Source organism: Xenopus laevis, chromosome 1L (assembly GCF_017654675.1).
Source record: "Xenopus laevis strain J_2021 chromosome 1L, Xenopus_laevis_v10.1, whole genome shotgun sequence".
Classification (NCBI taxonomy): domain Eukaryota; kingdom Metazoa; phylum Chordata; class Amphibia; order Anura; family Pipidae; genus Xenopus; species Xenopus laevis.
The window spans coordinates 73,585,877-73,600,802 of record NC_054371.1 but is presented as its reverse complement, the minus strand read 5'-3'; the positions used below and the strand labels follow the sequence as shown (position 1 = coordinate 73,600,802).

The 14,926-nt window shown below is 39.8% G+C and overlaps 1 protein-coding gene across 1 annotated transcript in view; it reads right to left on the bottom strand.

The window, feature by feature from the left end:
* ugt8.L (UDP glycosyltransferase 8 L homeolog) overlaps window positions 1-10,936 on the bottom strand; it is a 29,609-nt gene extending 18,673 nt beyond the window's left edge. The window contains exons 1-2 of the mRNA XM_018251582.2: window positions 10,579-10,936; window positions 170-993 (exon numbers count right to left, since the gene is read on the bottom strand). Coding sequence (XP_018107071.1) covers window positions 170-991 — 822 coding nt within the window. The 5' untranslated portion in view covers window positions 992-993; window positions 10,579-10,936. The remainder of the gene's footprint in view (window positions 1-169; window positions 994-10,578) is intronic.
* Between the last annotated feature and the right edge of the window lie 3,990 nt (window positions 10,937-14,926).

Genomic DNA, 14,926 nt, shown 5'->3' with positions numbered 1-14,926 from the left:
TCAGACCTTATTAGTGTTGTGTATGTTGTTCTTACTTTTCTTTAGTTCCCCTTAAATAAAAAGTATTTAAAAAAATAAAAACAAGCAACACTGTACTAAAATAATAGTTGTCAGTATTATTCTTTGACTGTTGTAAAGAAAACACACTGAAAACAATTCCGGGACTTACCTGAGGCAAGGGGCTGGCAGGCTTAGTCAGAATTCCTCCAACATAGACAACGTTCGGAAGTGTAGGTCTTGGAAATTCCAGCGCAATATCTGTGCATAGCATCCACATACTAGATCCTTGAACTAAATCATACATGGACCGTGTTGAAAAAATGTTATATTTCTGCATTATCCTATCATATTTCGGCAGGACTAAAAAGCTGACCCCAAATCGGGAAATTAGGTAAACAAATGTATTTTTAATCCTGTCCAGCAGGTTCATGTGGTCTGTTAACATGGTGTTAAATTCAGGAACATATGCTAAAGGAGCAGGAGCACCAACTTCAGCTGGATACCAAAGACCAGTAGAAAAAACAGCATACTTAACATCCAGTATGTTGGCTATTACAAATCCACACATCTCATTAGGATCAACCAACAGCAAATCAAATTTTTCCTGCTTCAGGCTCCGTATAAGGCCCTGGTTGCCCACCATGACATCACAATTCATGGAGTAGTGGTCAAGAATGTCAAAGAGTTCCAGTGCTGTAAACCTCCCAGAGAAGATATTCATCATTTTGGACTGCAGGAAGTTATCCGAAGTGCTGCTGTTAAAAATTCCTGGGTAACGCTGGACTTGATAATGACTGGATTGTGGAATGTCTCTTCCATTAGAAACAAGGAAAACAGGTTGATGTCCTTGCTCATGCAGGGCTGAGGCAAGGGTTTTAAATATATACAAATGGCTTTCAAACATTATTGGCGGCACAATTAGTATTTTGGCAGCCTTTGTAACTCCGACAGCAATCCATAGACACAATATAATGGAGGTAAAATGCTTCATGGCTGAGAAAAGAAATGTGATCAAAGATTTAGGATTCTGATTCTCTTTGGTAGTTAGTTAACAGGCATAATAAACCATATTTGTAACCAAAATACACTCAAATAAAATTACATTTAGGATTAAAATCCATGGTTGAGATCCATTAGTGGAAGTGAAGCCATTTCATTATACAGCTATTAGACCTGTTATCTAGAATAGTAATTTGGATCTTCATCCTTAAGTCTACTAGAAAGTAATGTAAACAATAAATAAACCCAACAGGCTGTTTTTTCTTCCAATAAGAATGAATTATATCTTAGTTTAGATCAAGTACAAAGTACGTTTTTATTATTGCAGAGAAAAAGGAAATCATTTTTAAATATTTGGATTATTTGAATAAAACGGAGTCCATGGGAGCTGGCCTTCCATTCCATTGATTACTATGGCACATTTTCATTTTCTCTTATATTTTTAAAATTAAGTCCCATATGCAATAAAAGGCACTACACTTGCCCAGGAGAAGTAACTTATAACAACCAATAAGATGTTTGATTTTAAACAAGTGACCAGTAAATGCTACCTGCTGATTGGTTAATAGGTTACTGCCCTTAGGCAGAGGGGTTACTGCAAAAATGCACTGGATTTTTGTATTTTGGTGCATAATTAAAGTGATGCTGGCATATTACTATAATTCACACCAGCCCAGCAGTGCTGAGCACGGCAACTAATTCTGACACTTATGATGGGCTGGGGTTGGCCTCGCTTTCAGTAGGCTGTAGCACTGTTTACAGTTGAACTCCTCCTCTGGAAGGATTCTACAGCCCTCAGTCCAGCATAATAAATGGAACTGATTCTCTCATTGTTGCTGTTTGTGCGAAATGAGAAAATAAAAGGATGTTGTTAATGAGAAAAAGTTCATTAACATCAAAAATTAGCAAGATGCAAAATACAATTATTCAGGATATTTTGTGGTCACTATAATTACACAGGAATTCTGGAAAAATAAACGCAGCAATGTGCAAAAAAAACAGGTTATTTCAGTTGCTTTTGTTAGTACATGAGCCCTTGCATTTGACAAATCACTACAGTGTACAAATCTTATACAGAAACATGTCACTCTATGCTGCATAACAATGAAGCAAATGAATATTTTAGTTAGACTTGAATTCTGGGGGGGGAAGCTGCAGTATGATTAAAAATTGCTTTGTAAATGAGCCCTATTGTGTATTTATTCAGTCTTCTTATGATTATTTGAATGTCTTGATGAGGAAGCAACATGGGCTTTATTTCTGTCCACTGAAATGCAGGATGTCTGTTCATATTTCATTTTTGAAACTGCTAGCTATCCCTTCATTTCAAACAAAAACTTTGTTCACACCAGTGGCGCCAAGACCTAACCTAGTGAGATCTCAAAAATGTGGGATAGATATTTCTTGGCTGAACTGAAATGTCAAGTTCAATTTTGCACTTCCCCCAGTCATTGTTTATTGAAGCCTATCTTAGTAAAAAAAAAAATCCGTTGTTAAGTCATATATAAAACAAAAAGAATCATATTTATTATGTACAATAGCACTGATAAAATTTGTTCGAAATATTGTAAATGGCCAAGCATTATATGGCTGTTATACAGGACACAGCAGCCATGTTGATATGAGCGGGCTCCAGTGTCACATATATTCCTTGGTCACTATCATATTTGGTAAGATTTTATATTATATGCTAGGAACATAGTAATTTTAGAAAAATGAACACGTCCATCAAGTTCAACCTCTTTGTCTAATGGAAACCTGCCTAATGCTAGTCGATCCAAAGGAAGGCGAAAAACTTTTTCCCTTCCTCAGAAGGGAAAAAAACCTTCCTAATTATAATGTAGCAATTGGACCAGTCCCGGGATCAACTTTGTAGTAACAGTTCATTTCAGCAACTTTGTATTTCTCGCTTGCTAAAAAGCTAGTCAAACCATTTGTGAATGTCTTTGTTTGTACAATGTAAAAAAAACATGTTTGCCTATTGAGATCTAACTTCCTTTTTTCTCGACAATATAAACATAAGTGGACCAGCGCTCAGAGACAGCTTGAGGGTAGACAAAAGGGGACAGTTTGGCTAATATAGTAGTAGTTTGAACCTTTTACTGTGCAACTTTAGGTGATCACATGCTCTATGAGGGGAGAGCTCTTTCTCTTTCACCTTTAAGGTTGTTACATCACCTTTTATCCAAATTGTGTAAGCACAGTCCAAACAGTGTTTTGGTGATTTCTAGGTGGGTACTCATACATGTTTAGTATTTTTATAGGCCTTCAAACAAAGTGTTGGCTTTCATAGACAGTCTGCTCTTTCCTCTCCAGTGCTCCAATAGATCTATAGGAATTAGAGGATTAGATACTACACTATATTAGTCAAACTGTCCCCTTTTCTGTCCCCCTTTTGTCTACCCTCAAACTGTCTCTGAGCGCTGGTCCATTTCTGTTTATATTGTCGAATTGTTACATCCAAAGGAGAGCGAATATTGGACACTGGCAGAGGCAGTGGACCGCAGGACCCTAGATCACTTTCATTTTTTTCTTCTTCCTTTTTTCTCGACTGATGCCGTTCGTGGAAGGACCTACTCGTGAACAGAAAATGTATTGTATGGTATTGCATCACTGGATGGGACAGGGCAGGTACGAGCATATAAATAAAAGAAGGAGAAACGCTGTAGATGCTAGTGAGCATAAGGGTCACTGATGGGGAGGGCAGAGAGCAGAATTAGGCCCACCCCCCACGCTCAACATGTTAGCTAAAACTAATATGATCCACTTATATTTATACATAGATATAATATCATAAGAATGCTTGCCACCTGGAGGTTTCTGGAAAAGGGTATTTTTTGTCATTTGGATCAACGCTGTTCAAATCTACTTAAAAAACTTTATTAAAAGTAAACAGGAAAAACCAACAGCCACCAATATGAAGTCATGCAGCTTAGTTTAGAATCAAGTACAAGGTAGTGTTGTATTATTACAGAGAAAAGGAAAATAACTTTAAAAAATAAGAATGATGTGCTTTTTTGATAATGGCCTTCCAAATAATAGATCCCACAACCACAGAAAAGAAGAATTAAACCATTGTTTTTAGGCTAAAGTCATATATCCCTTATAGAGAAACAATTACAACTGAAATCAAACAAGATCATTTTTATTTTAGTTTAACCGGAGCTTAATTTACAATACTTTCTCTGTTAGGTATCTCACCTACAAAAATAACCCTTACAGTCAGTGAGCTAATACATAACTGACATGCTGAGAATCCTGATCACTGAACATTCAGGCTGGATAGTCTTGTTTAAATAGTTTTCAAATGTAAATATTTGTGTAGACATCTGTTCACCTGATTTTGAATATTACCCAACTTCAAGCCTCAGGGGCCATAAGGGCAAAAATCATATAAAATGGCTACTCAGTAACTACTTTTTTCAATCATGAATGCATATACAGTTCTGCGAATACCCTGGCCTGGAGGAAATAAGCATGTTTACAGTGATAAATTCCTACCATTCATTTTGCAGTTCATTATGTAACCCTCCTAAGGAATCAAGAAGGTCACCGGAAGCAGGAAGGTCACCCTGGGAGAGCAAGCAGAAGAGCTCAACCCGGTCCTCCCTGCAACTCGTAAAGGTAGTGCTGAGTTCAGCCCAAACCCACCGACCTGCAGGTGTCAAGCCAGCCCGCAAATCACTACTGCACAGCATGTATCAGCGTCTCTCCTGTACAAGAAGTGCACCATAATGTGAGAATGCCGTTTAAGCTGGTTCTGCCCTTAGATTGGTGCTCGGACATGGTTTTTTGAGTGTTTGAGTGTATCTGCAACTCATTCTGCTGATGTGGTGAGCTGTAAGAATAGCCTTTTACCAGCCACTGGTTCCACGTTTCCAGTTAACCAGTGAGCAGATCTTGAATGTCTAATTCCCATAAAGACCAGAAGATTTCAACTACATTTTGTTCTTGCGCACATCGAAGATCAGTGACAATGCAATGTGTCCATAGTAATACACAATGAAGACATACAACAAAAAGAGTAAATATAAGTAAAGCAAAGTTGATTTCAAAGTTTTGCTGAAGCAAATATATCTCTTGCTTCCCACATATCCATATTGCACTGTTTTTTTTTTACAGCATAGTTCTCTTCAGACCCTTTTTTTTAGTATGGTATGTACTGTATTTGAAATGGCTTTAGAATCAAAGCATCTAAAACCTAAACGACCTCACGAGTCACTTCTAGGGGCAGCAAAATCGTGGTTATTATTGTTTCTTTGCAGTGATGGGATCCTAGGTTCAAATCTAGCCATGATTCTGCCTGCAAGACATATGCATGTTACCCCTATGTCATGTGTTGGTATCCTCACACACTCCAGAACTATACAGGCCAGTGAATAGTCTCCTAATAAAAACTAACCAGCGTGGGACTGTGATAGAGCCTTAAACGGTAAGCTCCACAAGGTCAGGGACTGATGTGAACGATGTATAATCTCTGTAAGGTGCTGTCAAATATGTTGACGCTACATAAATAAAAAATAAGAATATGTTCCCTTGTCAGTATCCCATATCTTTCTTGAAGATGCACATTGATGTTTGCTAGTATATATCTCCAAATCCTGCTAAAATGTACACATGCTAGAATAAAGAGCTACCTACCATCAGGTGTAGGAAATCTGTGACTGCTGTAAGTGGGCCCATGTGTCCAGTACTAAAAAAAATGGAAACTATGGGCAACTACTAGGGCAAAGGCAAAATGGTGAGTTCCCCAAGCCATCCAAAGTTCTAGTGAGTTAACTTCTGAAAGCTGAAGCAACTCGTACGTTCAATTGGTTTTAAAAAGTTTTTTTAAAAAAGTTTGTCGGCCATTAGGTCAAGTTTTTCTCGACCCACTCTAGCCCCCTCCCAACCCAACCCTGGCCAGCTATGCCCCCTCTATTTATGCACCTCGATAAGATGTTATGAAAGGGGCTGGGTAGGCATGAGTCTATAAATTGACGGCCCAGAATTTGGCAGTGTGAGGTCCCAGTGTAAGTCTGGTTGGATTTATTTTTATAACAAAATTAGATTAATTTGAGTTTTTGTAAATGTGCCCCCTAGTGTCAGCTTTCGGTCTTGGTACCCTACAGCTATGCATAAATTGAATTGAAATGATAATTTTAACCTAATGTACTGTGTTGCCTAACCGTATCCAGTGGGGAAACATAATCTAAGGTGATTAGAGTCCATAGGCTCACATATCTATAAAGTATTAAGTAGTACAGGTATGGGACCTGTTATCCAGAATGCTTGGGACCTGTGGTTTTCCAGATTTCTGTAATTTGGGTCTTCATACCTTATGTCTACTAGAAATTAATTTAAACATTAAATAACCCCAATAGGCTGGTTTTGCTTCCAATAAGGATTAATTATATCTTAGTTGGGATCAAGTACGGTTTTATTATTACAGAGAAAAAGGACATAATTTTTAAAAATTTGGATTATTTAAATAAAATGGAGTCTATGGGAGACAGCCATTCCGTATTTCAGAGCTTTCTGGATATTGGGTTTCCGGATAAGGGATCCTATACCTGTATACACAACTTGCCAAATAGTAGGGATTTTTATGTTTCACAATCGACATGTGCAGGACATGATCAGATCATAGACTTTAATCATCCACTATGATAATAAACTTTGCACAGACGTTCCCAGAGCTGAACACCTTGAAAGTCTGACAGGTGCCAGACAAGCAAAATCGGCCACTCCTTCAATCATATATGGAAGCATGGAATTCGACAGCGAGTTTAGTAAATGGTCACATGCAGAGGAGGTGTACAATATCTTTTCCAGAAAAATTCCAGTGCTCTGTATCTTAGAGCTAAGTTAGAGCTACATGAAAATCTGGCTTGCTGCTGGTTACATTCTGCATACGGAACTACTAAGGTAGAGCAAGGAGTATGTGAGATCTCATTATGTCCCAGAGTTTGTAAAACTCTTTATAACTCCCTGGCATTTCTCTCAGGCTAATTTAAATTAAACAGCTTTAGGCTACTGTGGGATTATGGGAGCTGTAGTTGAACAATTTAGCACAGGCAAGAGACTGAGGTAGGACAGCAAACTAAGATGCATGTCTGAATATATATTCAAGCCCAGTATTAAACAGATAAATAGCAATCAATTGGTGGCTGACAGGAACTTGGCACAGACTAAAGCAGATGAACAATTTAGAAGCACAGATTTGGCAGCAGTGTTTTATCCAGACAAATTGGTTCTTGGGGTGTAATGTAAGGAGTCTGCTGTTGAGAATGAGGGCACACTGCATGACTGCCATGGGAACCCATAATGGAAAACACTGTGTATATGGCAGGTGCTGGCTCTGCCGTTGAAGCACAGATTTTAATTCCATGTGTTGGTTGTTGGTCAGTTGCACATAAAATTAAAAGTTTCCAAAAATCGCTGTGTACCTTAAAATAATTTGAGGAGGGAAAAAAACAGAAAAGTAATATAGTGTAGTATTTTAAAAAAATATAAAACCACCATATAAGTGTTCAAATACTCATTACATGTGTCCCATAAATTATTATAGTGAACAGTGGGTTAAATGCAGCAGACAAGTGATCCGCTTTTGGAAGAAGCCTGAACGGCGAAACGCGTCAGTGGTGACGTAGCAGGTGCAGAAGCATACGGACTGTGAAGCTGGGGCAGTGGATCCAGGCGAACGCTGAATAGACACGCTGGATGCGGAAGAGAGACTGTGAGGCTGCCAGCAGCAGGACTTGGTTTTAAAACGGATTTTATGCGAACAAACTTTTCTCTCACTTTAATGAATATAAAAATGTTTGTCTCAGACAGACACTGGAGCTTTCAGGCATGTAGTGCAAAACTGGCCATCACTGGCAAGTGATGCATTTTCTACATAGGAACCCAAGAAGGGCCTCTGCCAGCAGCTTCATATGAGTATATATACAGGTATGGGATCACGGTACAAAGGATTAGGCAGAAGGATGGTCAAACAGGCAGGGTCGAGGCAGGCGGATATCAGAATCGTCAGGCAGGCAAGGGTCAAATCGGGTTGTCAATCAAGGGGTTAAGCAGGAAGAGTTGTCGTAGGCAGGCAAGGGTCAGGATACAGAGTTCAGAGTAGTCAGGGTACAGGCAGGGTCAAACACGGATAATCAGGATACAGAATAACAGGAACAGATGCACTAGGCTCAGAAACCACTTAGAAACAAAGTTCTATCACGGGCAAATTGCATAGACTGAACTGGCCTTTTTAAACCTAAATTTTCGCGCCACTGCGCGTCAAGTTGCGCGCTGGCGTCATCCCGCCAGCGTGCCAGCACCTATAACTAGAGCGAGGCACGGACGCGCGCGCCTTAGGAAGCCGGAATGGCAGCAGAAGAGGAGCGGCGTGGCGGGCGTCCCCGCCGATAGCGCGGAGGTCGCCCCCGCCGTGCCACTAGACCACCAGGTACTGTTACAGATTAATTATATTTAATGTTCACATGATTTTTTAGTAGACTTAAATATGAAGAGCCAAATTATGGAAAGATCCATTATCCTGAGCATTCTAGATAACAGGTTGCATATCTATATAAAAAAAATATTTTTTTCTACTTTTGTGGTCCACAGTCCTCCAGGTTGTGGAGGCGACTGCAAAAGATAGTCAGCAGATACATATACCGCTCAGGTGGATTCAGGCCTGGATTTCTATCCTGGGCAGTCCCAGGCTGCATGGTTCTAGCACGTGCCCACATCCTTGCACACCCCTTGCGAGGTTGCACACGCATGTGCTGGATCCCTGGGGTTTATGGGTACAGGAGTTGAGCTCCGCATCCCCAGTGTTCCTTAGAAAGTGACTGGGCAGCATGTTGCCCTAGGCCTGGGCCTTTGTGGGCAGTCTCTTTTAAAGGGGTGGTTCACCTTTAAGTTAACTTTTAGTATGTTATAGAATGACCAATTTTAAGCAACATTTCAACTGGTTTCATTATTTATTTCTTATAGTTTTTGAATTATTTGCATTCTGCTGACTCAGCATTCAAATGGGGGTTACTGAACTCATCTAAACAACAAATGATCTGTATGGCTACAAATTTCTACCTATTTCTACTTTATATTACACGTTTTTATTCAGCACCTCTCCAATTCATAGTCCAGTCTCTTATTCCAATCAATGCATGGTTGCTAGGGTAATTTGGACCCTAAATAAAAGATTGTTGAAACTGGAAAGCTGCTAAATAACTCATAAGCCAAAAATAATAAAAATTGAAAATCAATTGCAAAGTGTATTAGGATATCACTCTCTACATAATACTAAAAATTATCTTAAAGGTGAACAACCCCTTTAAATTTAATAAATATACTTTTAATTCATTTATTATACCTTAAGATAAATAAATATTTCAGTAATACTAACTGGGTGCACAGCATACCTTCTCTCCATATTTAATCAAAGACATGGATGCTTTCTAGAATAATCCCCCTCTATAAACTGCTTTTATAGTTGATGTTGATGTACAACATATATTTACATTTATCTGAGCCTTTTGGTATTGATAATACATATACATATCCTTTATCTGAGCCTTTTATTATTTATAATAACTATACATATCCTTCCCACTCCCACACTTGAGACATGTTCTTGATGTGTGTGGTGTGAGCCAAATACAAAGGTCCTTTGATGAAAAAGTTTTGTGCCTGTTCGTATTTTCTTTATTTTGTATTATATATAATAACTGAACATTGTTTTTACGCTAACTTTCTTACCTTGAAAGTCTATATAAAGAGACTAGAATGTTATTGCCTGTGGCTCTGCCTTACAGATAAGTATCAGTATACAAGAAGAATCTTCTTCAAACAAGGCAAAACTGTGCCGGTCCAAATGCCCAATTCATAAAACCAAGCATCAAGTACAGACTTAGATCTCTGAAACATTACAATTTCTTATACAAGCAACTTACACAACCACTGCTTCGCTACTGCTTTTTTTTCTAAATAAACACAGATACAATTTCTTAAATTGAGACTTCTACAATAACCAGCCATTTGTCATTATATGTCAAACCTGACTTCACCTTCAGGTTAGCTATCCACAATATAACAAAACTGCGTTTGTTGTTAAAAAAAAAGTGTGGAGAACAGCATTCCAGGCACTCCTATTAAAATTATAATGTAATTTAATTATATAAGTGTTTTCTATAATAGCATACTTTATCCAGTGAATATTTGATACAGGTAGAGTCCATTGTTTTCTATTATTTTGCTTTCTTTATAAAAACAATAGCTAGACCCCACAACTTAGCTGTAAAGGGAATGTCAATCCAAAAAACAGACCTGTATTTTGCTGGGGGAACTAAGACTTTTGCAACATTGTTTAAAAAGTAACAACCATTCGTTAAGCACATGCTGCTTTCATTAGCAATTGTTTTTACAAATAACTTTTACTGCATTGGAAATGTTTAATAAATGTATATTTGAAAGCCGCTTAGAATTATGTTTTCTTTTATCTGGCAACTTTTTTATCTTGAGGTTGACTTGCCCTTTGATAATTGCAATGGCTTATTTTAAAGATTATCCCCACTGGAATACTGTGTTAAAATGCCCATTGCTCACCTTGATTCCTGTGTGCCTGGAACTTTACACTTTCAGAAAAGGAGCTTGAAAAAATGTCCAAAAAGAAGAATATAAATTAGGAAGCAGTAGCCAGAGATTACATGGAAGACTTGTAGTCACAGCAGATCTGTGCAGAGCCAGCTTGCACTTGTGGTACGGCAGCAGAGAAGGGGCTGCTCTTGAGCGTTATTGTCCCATAAGAGGACAGGTGCAGGGAATCCTCCTGTTTCAATGACTTTTGGTGAGTGACTTAAAACACTGTCGCATGCTCTTTGAATAGGTGTGATAATAAGGATTTCCCCTGCCTCTCCCTGTATCCCAACTCCCTCTCTCGCTGTCACACCACAAGGTGTCAGTTTCAGTGTCCTTTTTAACTTTAGCCTGTTCTCTAGCCCTGGCTCCACCCCCTCTGCTGCCGAGCTCCACAAGCAGATCATTGATTCCCCAGAGACATTCATAATTTGTGGCTTTGTAACTAATTGGGAAGCAGTTTCTGCCTCTGGGCAAACGGCAACTCGCAAAACTTATTCGTTTTTATCATTGTTGTGGAGATGCTGGGAATTTGAACTACTGAGGGAGTTGCTCTTACCTTTTTGAAAAATTTTATGGAATTTGAGTGGTGGTTTACTTTTAAGGGCTATTCCACACGGGGAGATAGCGACGCGTTTGCGGTCGCGGCGACAAAGCGCCGCGACAGTCGCCGCGACCGGCGCAGGCGACAGTTTTGTATGGGCGCCTATGTAAAAACGCCTGTGCTAACCACACGAGGCGATGCGCTTTTCAACAGTCGCCTGAAAATGCCTCGCCAGGCTTTTTCAGGCGACTGTTGAAAAGCGCATCGCCTCGTGTGGTTAGCACAGGCGTTTTTACATAGGCGCCCATACAAAACTTCGCCTGCGCCGGTCGCGGCGACTGTCGCGGCGCTTTGTCGCCGCGACCGCAAACGCGTCGCTATCTCCCCGTGTGGACTAGCCCTAAAGGAGAACTAAACCCTAAAAAATGAATGTGGCTAAAAATAATATATATATTTAATAATATTTTATACACTGAACTTATTGCACCAGTCTAAAGTTCCAGCTTGTCAATAGCAACAATGATAAAGGACTAGAAAACTTGTCACAGGGGGTCACATCTTGGAAAGTGTCTGTGACACGCACATGCTCAGTGGGCTCTGAGCAGCTGTTGAGAAGCTAAACTTAGGGGTCATGGCAAATTATCAAGCAGAAAATTAGATTTGTCTGTAATATAAGCTGATGCTACAGGGCAGAGTATTAAATTCTGATGCTAGTTGCACTGGTTTCTGTGCTGCCATGTAGTAATTGTCTGTATTAATTACCAATCAGCCTTATATTGTGACATTTATATTCTATGTGTACTGTATATTGTGAGTGGGCCCCTAAGCTCAGTAAATGACAGCAGCCCAGAGCATGTGCAGTAGGAAAGAAGATGGGGAGCTACTGGGGCATCTTTGGAGACACAGATCTTTACTACTAAAGGGCTTTGGTTGCCTCGGGCTGGGACAGAAGCCCAAAACATAATATACAACATGTATAGCTGAATTTTAGTGTATTATAGAATGACTAATTCTAAGCAACTTTTCAATTGAATTATTTGTCTTCTTCTGACTCCATTTATTATTATTGCTACTTTTATTAACCCTCTTTCTATTCAGGCCTCTCCTATTCATAATCCTGTCTCTTCAAATCAATGCATGGTTTCTAGGGTAATTTGGACCCTTGCAACCAGATTTCTGAAATCACTTTTGAGTTAACTTTTAGAATGACGTAGAGAGTGATATTCAGAGACAATTTGCACCTGGTTTTAATTTTTTATTATTTGTGTTTTTTGAGTTATTTAGCTTTTTATTCAGTAACTCTCCAGTTTGCAATTTTAGCAATCTGGTTGCTAAGGTCCAAATTACCCTAGCAACCGCATATTTATTTGAATAAGACACTGGAATATGAATAGGAGAGGGCCTAAACAGAAAAAATGATCCACAACCATGCCCCCTTTTCCCAGACTGGGCTGCCTTGGAATTAAAGGCCCTGAGTTACCGCTGGGATTGCTCCTATGTAAATCTGCCACGTGGAATCTAATGGGTCATGACCAATTTGTTCTCTGGAAATCAAAGATGGCTATCTGTACTTTGAGATGTTGAATTGCATAAGGGAAAGCACCCATAGACTAAAAAAGGTCCATTTAGGGTTGCCACCTTTTACCCGATCTGACTCATGGCAGGGGGGGGGGTTGTGACATAATGTGGCTGGAGCTGTGACGTGCCAGGGGGCGGTTCGTGACGTGAGGGGGCAACGTTATGAGCAAGGTTCCCTATGATTGACTCAGCGATTGGCCAATCACAGCGTCAATCATAAAGAATGCTGCCTGGTTTTCCTAATTTGGAAAACCGGGCAGGCAGTTTTGACATGGGCAGCCCTGTCAAAACCAGACAGGTGGCAGCCCTAGGTTCATTGCATTACTCCCTTAATACCATCTACCTTGTTATTTGAAAAAAAATGTTGGCATCCTTTTTGAATTCCTCCCTTGCCCTAAGTGTGTCTGGCACTGTTATTGTACTGTCAGGGTTGGACTGGGTTGGCGGGACACTGGGGAAAAAACCCAGTGGGCCCCCATCTCTTGTGGGCCCCGAAGGCCAGATGCGCACCCAGAAACTTCTTCGTGCAGTGACCTCACTTTGTCGGGCGGTCGTGGCAATACAATTGCGTGCGTGCGCGCATGTGCACACACGCGGTTCAACGTGCTGGCTCAGCAAGGGAGGCCGGCCCTGTGACAGCAGCCCCGGTGGGCCCCGGGCCCCCCATTCCAACCAGTTGTACTGTTAGTGTTATTGTTTTAATTAATGATTAATTGTCACAGTATAAAGCAGTATTAAGATCCTTACATGATTCATACGGAGCATCTCTGTTATCTACTATGTAACCTGCACATTTTCTCTTAAATGGCTACCCCCATGGTTTATATAAACTATATATTCTGAAGCAAACACACAACTTTTACCAGTGCAGGGCAACAGTACATAATATAGTGAATAGTCACAGAGGAGTTCCTAGACTATATCAAGGCTGAAGCCTGTGTGCTGTTATACAGGCCATTGATATCCAATGCGACTTGTAATATGCTCATATCCCGCTGTTATGTACCCAAAAATGACGTGGTGTATTTGCTGTCTGGTGCAGGTGGTCTGTGTTCTTTTCTTCAGGCATTTTACATTTTCCAGGAATTTAGGTTGGTTTTTAAAGACCCCATGAAAATGAAAATGTAAAAGCGGGATTCTACTATATCCTATAAGAGGGGGTACTTCATTTATTATAATACACATGTTTCAGTGTTTTTGTATCATTAAACACTGATTACAACTGATGACATCACTAATCATTTTACAAATGATATAATTTACAGGATATTAATGGCTCTTGTGTATTACATAAGTGTAATATATTGATGTTCTTATTATACAGTGTTCTTGTTATTTACCTTTGTACATTTCCATATGTACAACACTGCTGTTTATATCTGGGTGACAGCTATCTCCTTAGTAGGCCATTTTTCGTAGCCTCTGAACCCATAGGGTAATAGTTAACAATACATGGCAATTTCAGATACCTTAGTATGTGTAGTTTTATTGATGTAGAACCGCATAGGATTTATCATGCCCCTATTAGTGATGTGCTATGTTAGCCTATGGGGACCTTCTACAACCATTTTCTAAGTCTTTACACTTCGAAGTAAAATCGTTCGATCGTACGATAAAATCGTTCGAATCTTTCGATTCGAACGATTTTACTTCGATCGTTCAATGGCCAAATTCGGTGAAAAATACTTCGATATTCGAATCTGAACTATTTTAATTCGATGGTTGAATTTCGAAGTATTTTACACTTCGAAATTCGAATCTTGATAAATCTGCCCCCTAGTGTTTATTTGAAGCGGAGTGCAGTGCAACGTTTCTGGGTAAACCCCTTTGTCAAGCATTGCTTGACAAAGGGCAGGGGCGTTTCTGCCATGAGGCAAGGTAAGTACCTTGCCTCAGACGGCAGCTGGCCAATAGTTACCAGGGGCGGCAAAAAGCTGCTCCTGGTAACTTTAAGAGCCGAATTTCAGTTTTTTAAACTGGAAATTCGGCTTTTCTAGCGCAGAGAGCACAATTTTGCTCTCTGTGCTAGCGATGTGGCCCCCCTCGACTCCTGTCAGTGATATTAAGGTAAGCACTCCGGGCAGGGGGAGCGGCATTTAGAACGCCACCTCAGGCGGCATTAAGGGCTGAAACGCGCCTGACAAAGGGGTTTACCCCGAAATGTTGCACTGCACTCAGCTTTAAATAAACACTGCA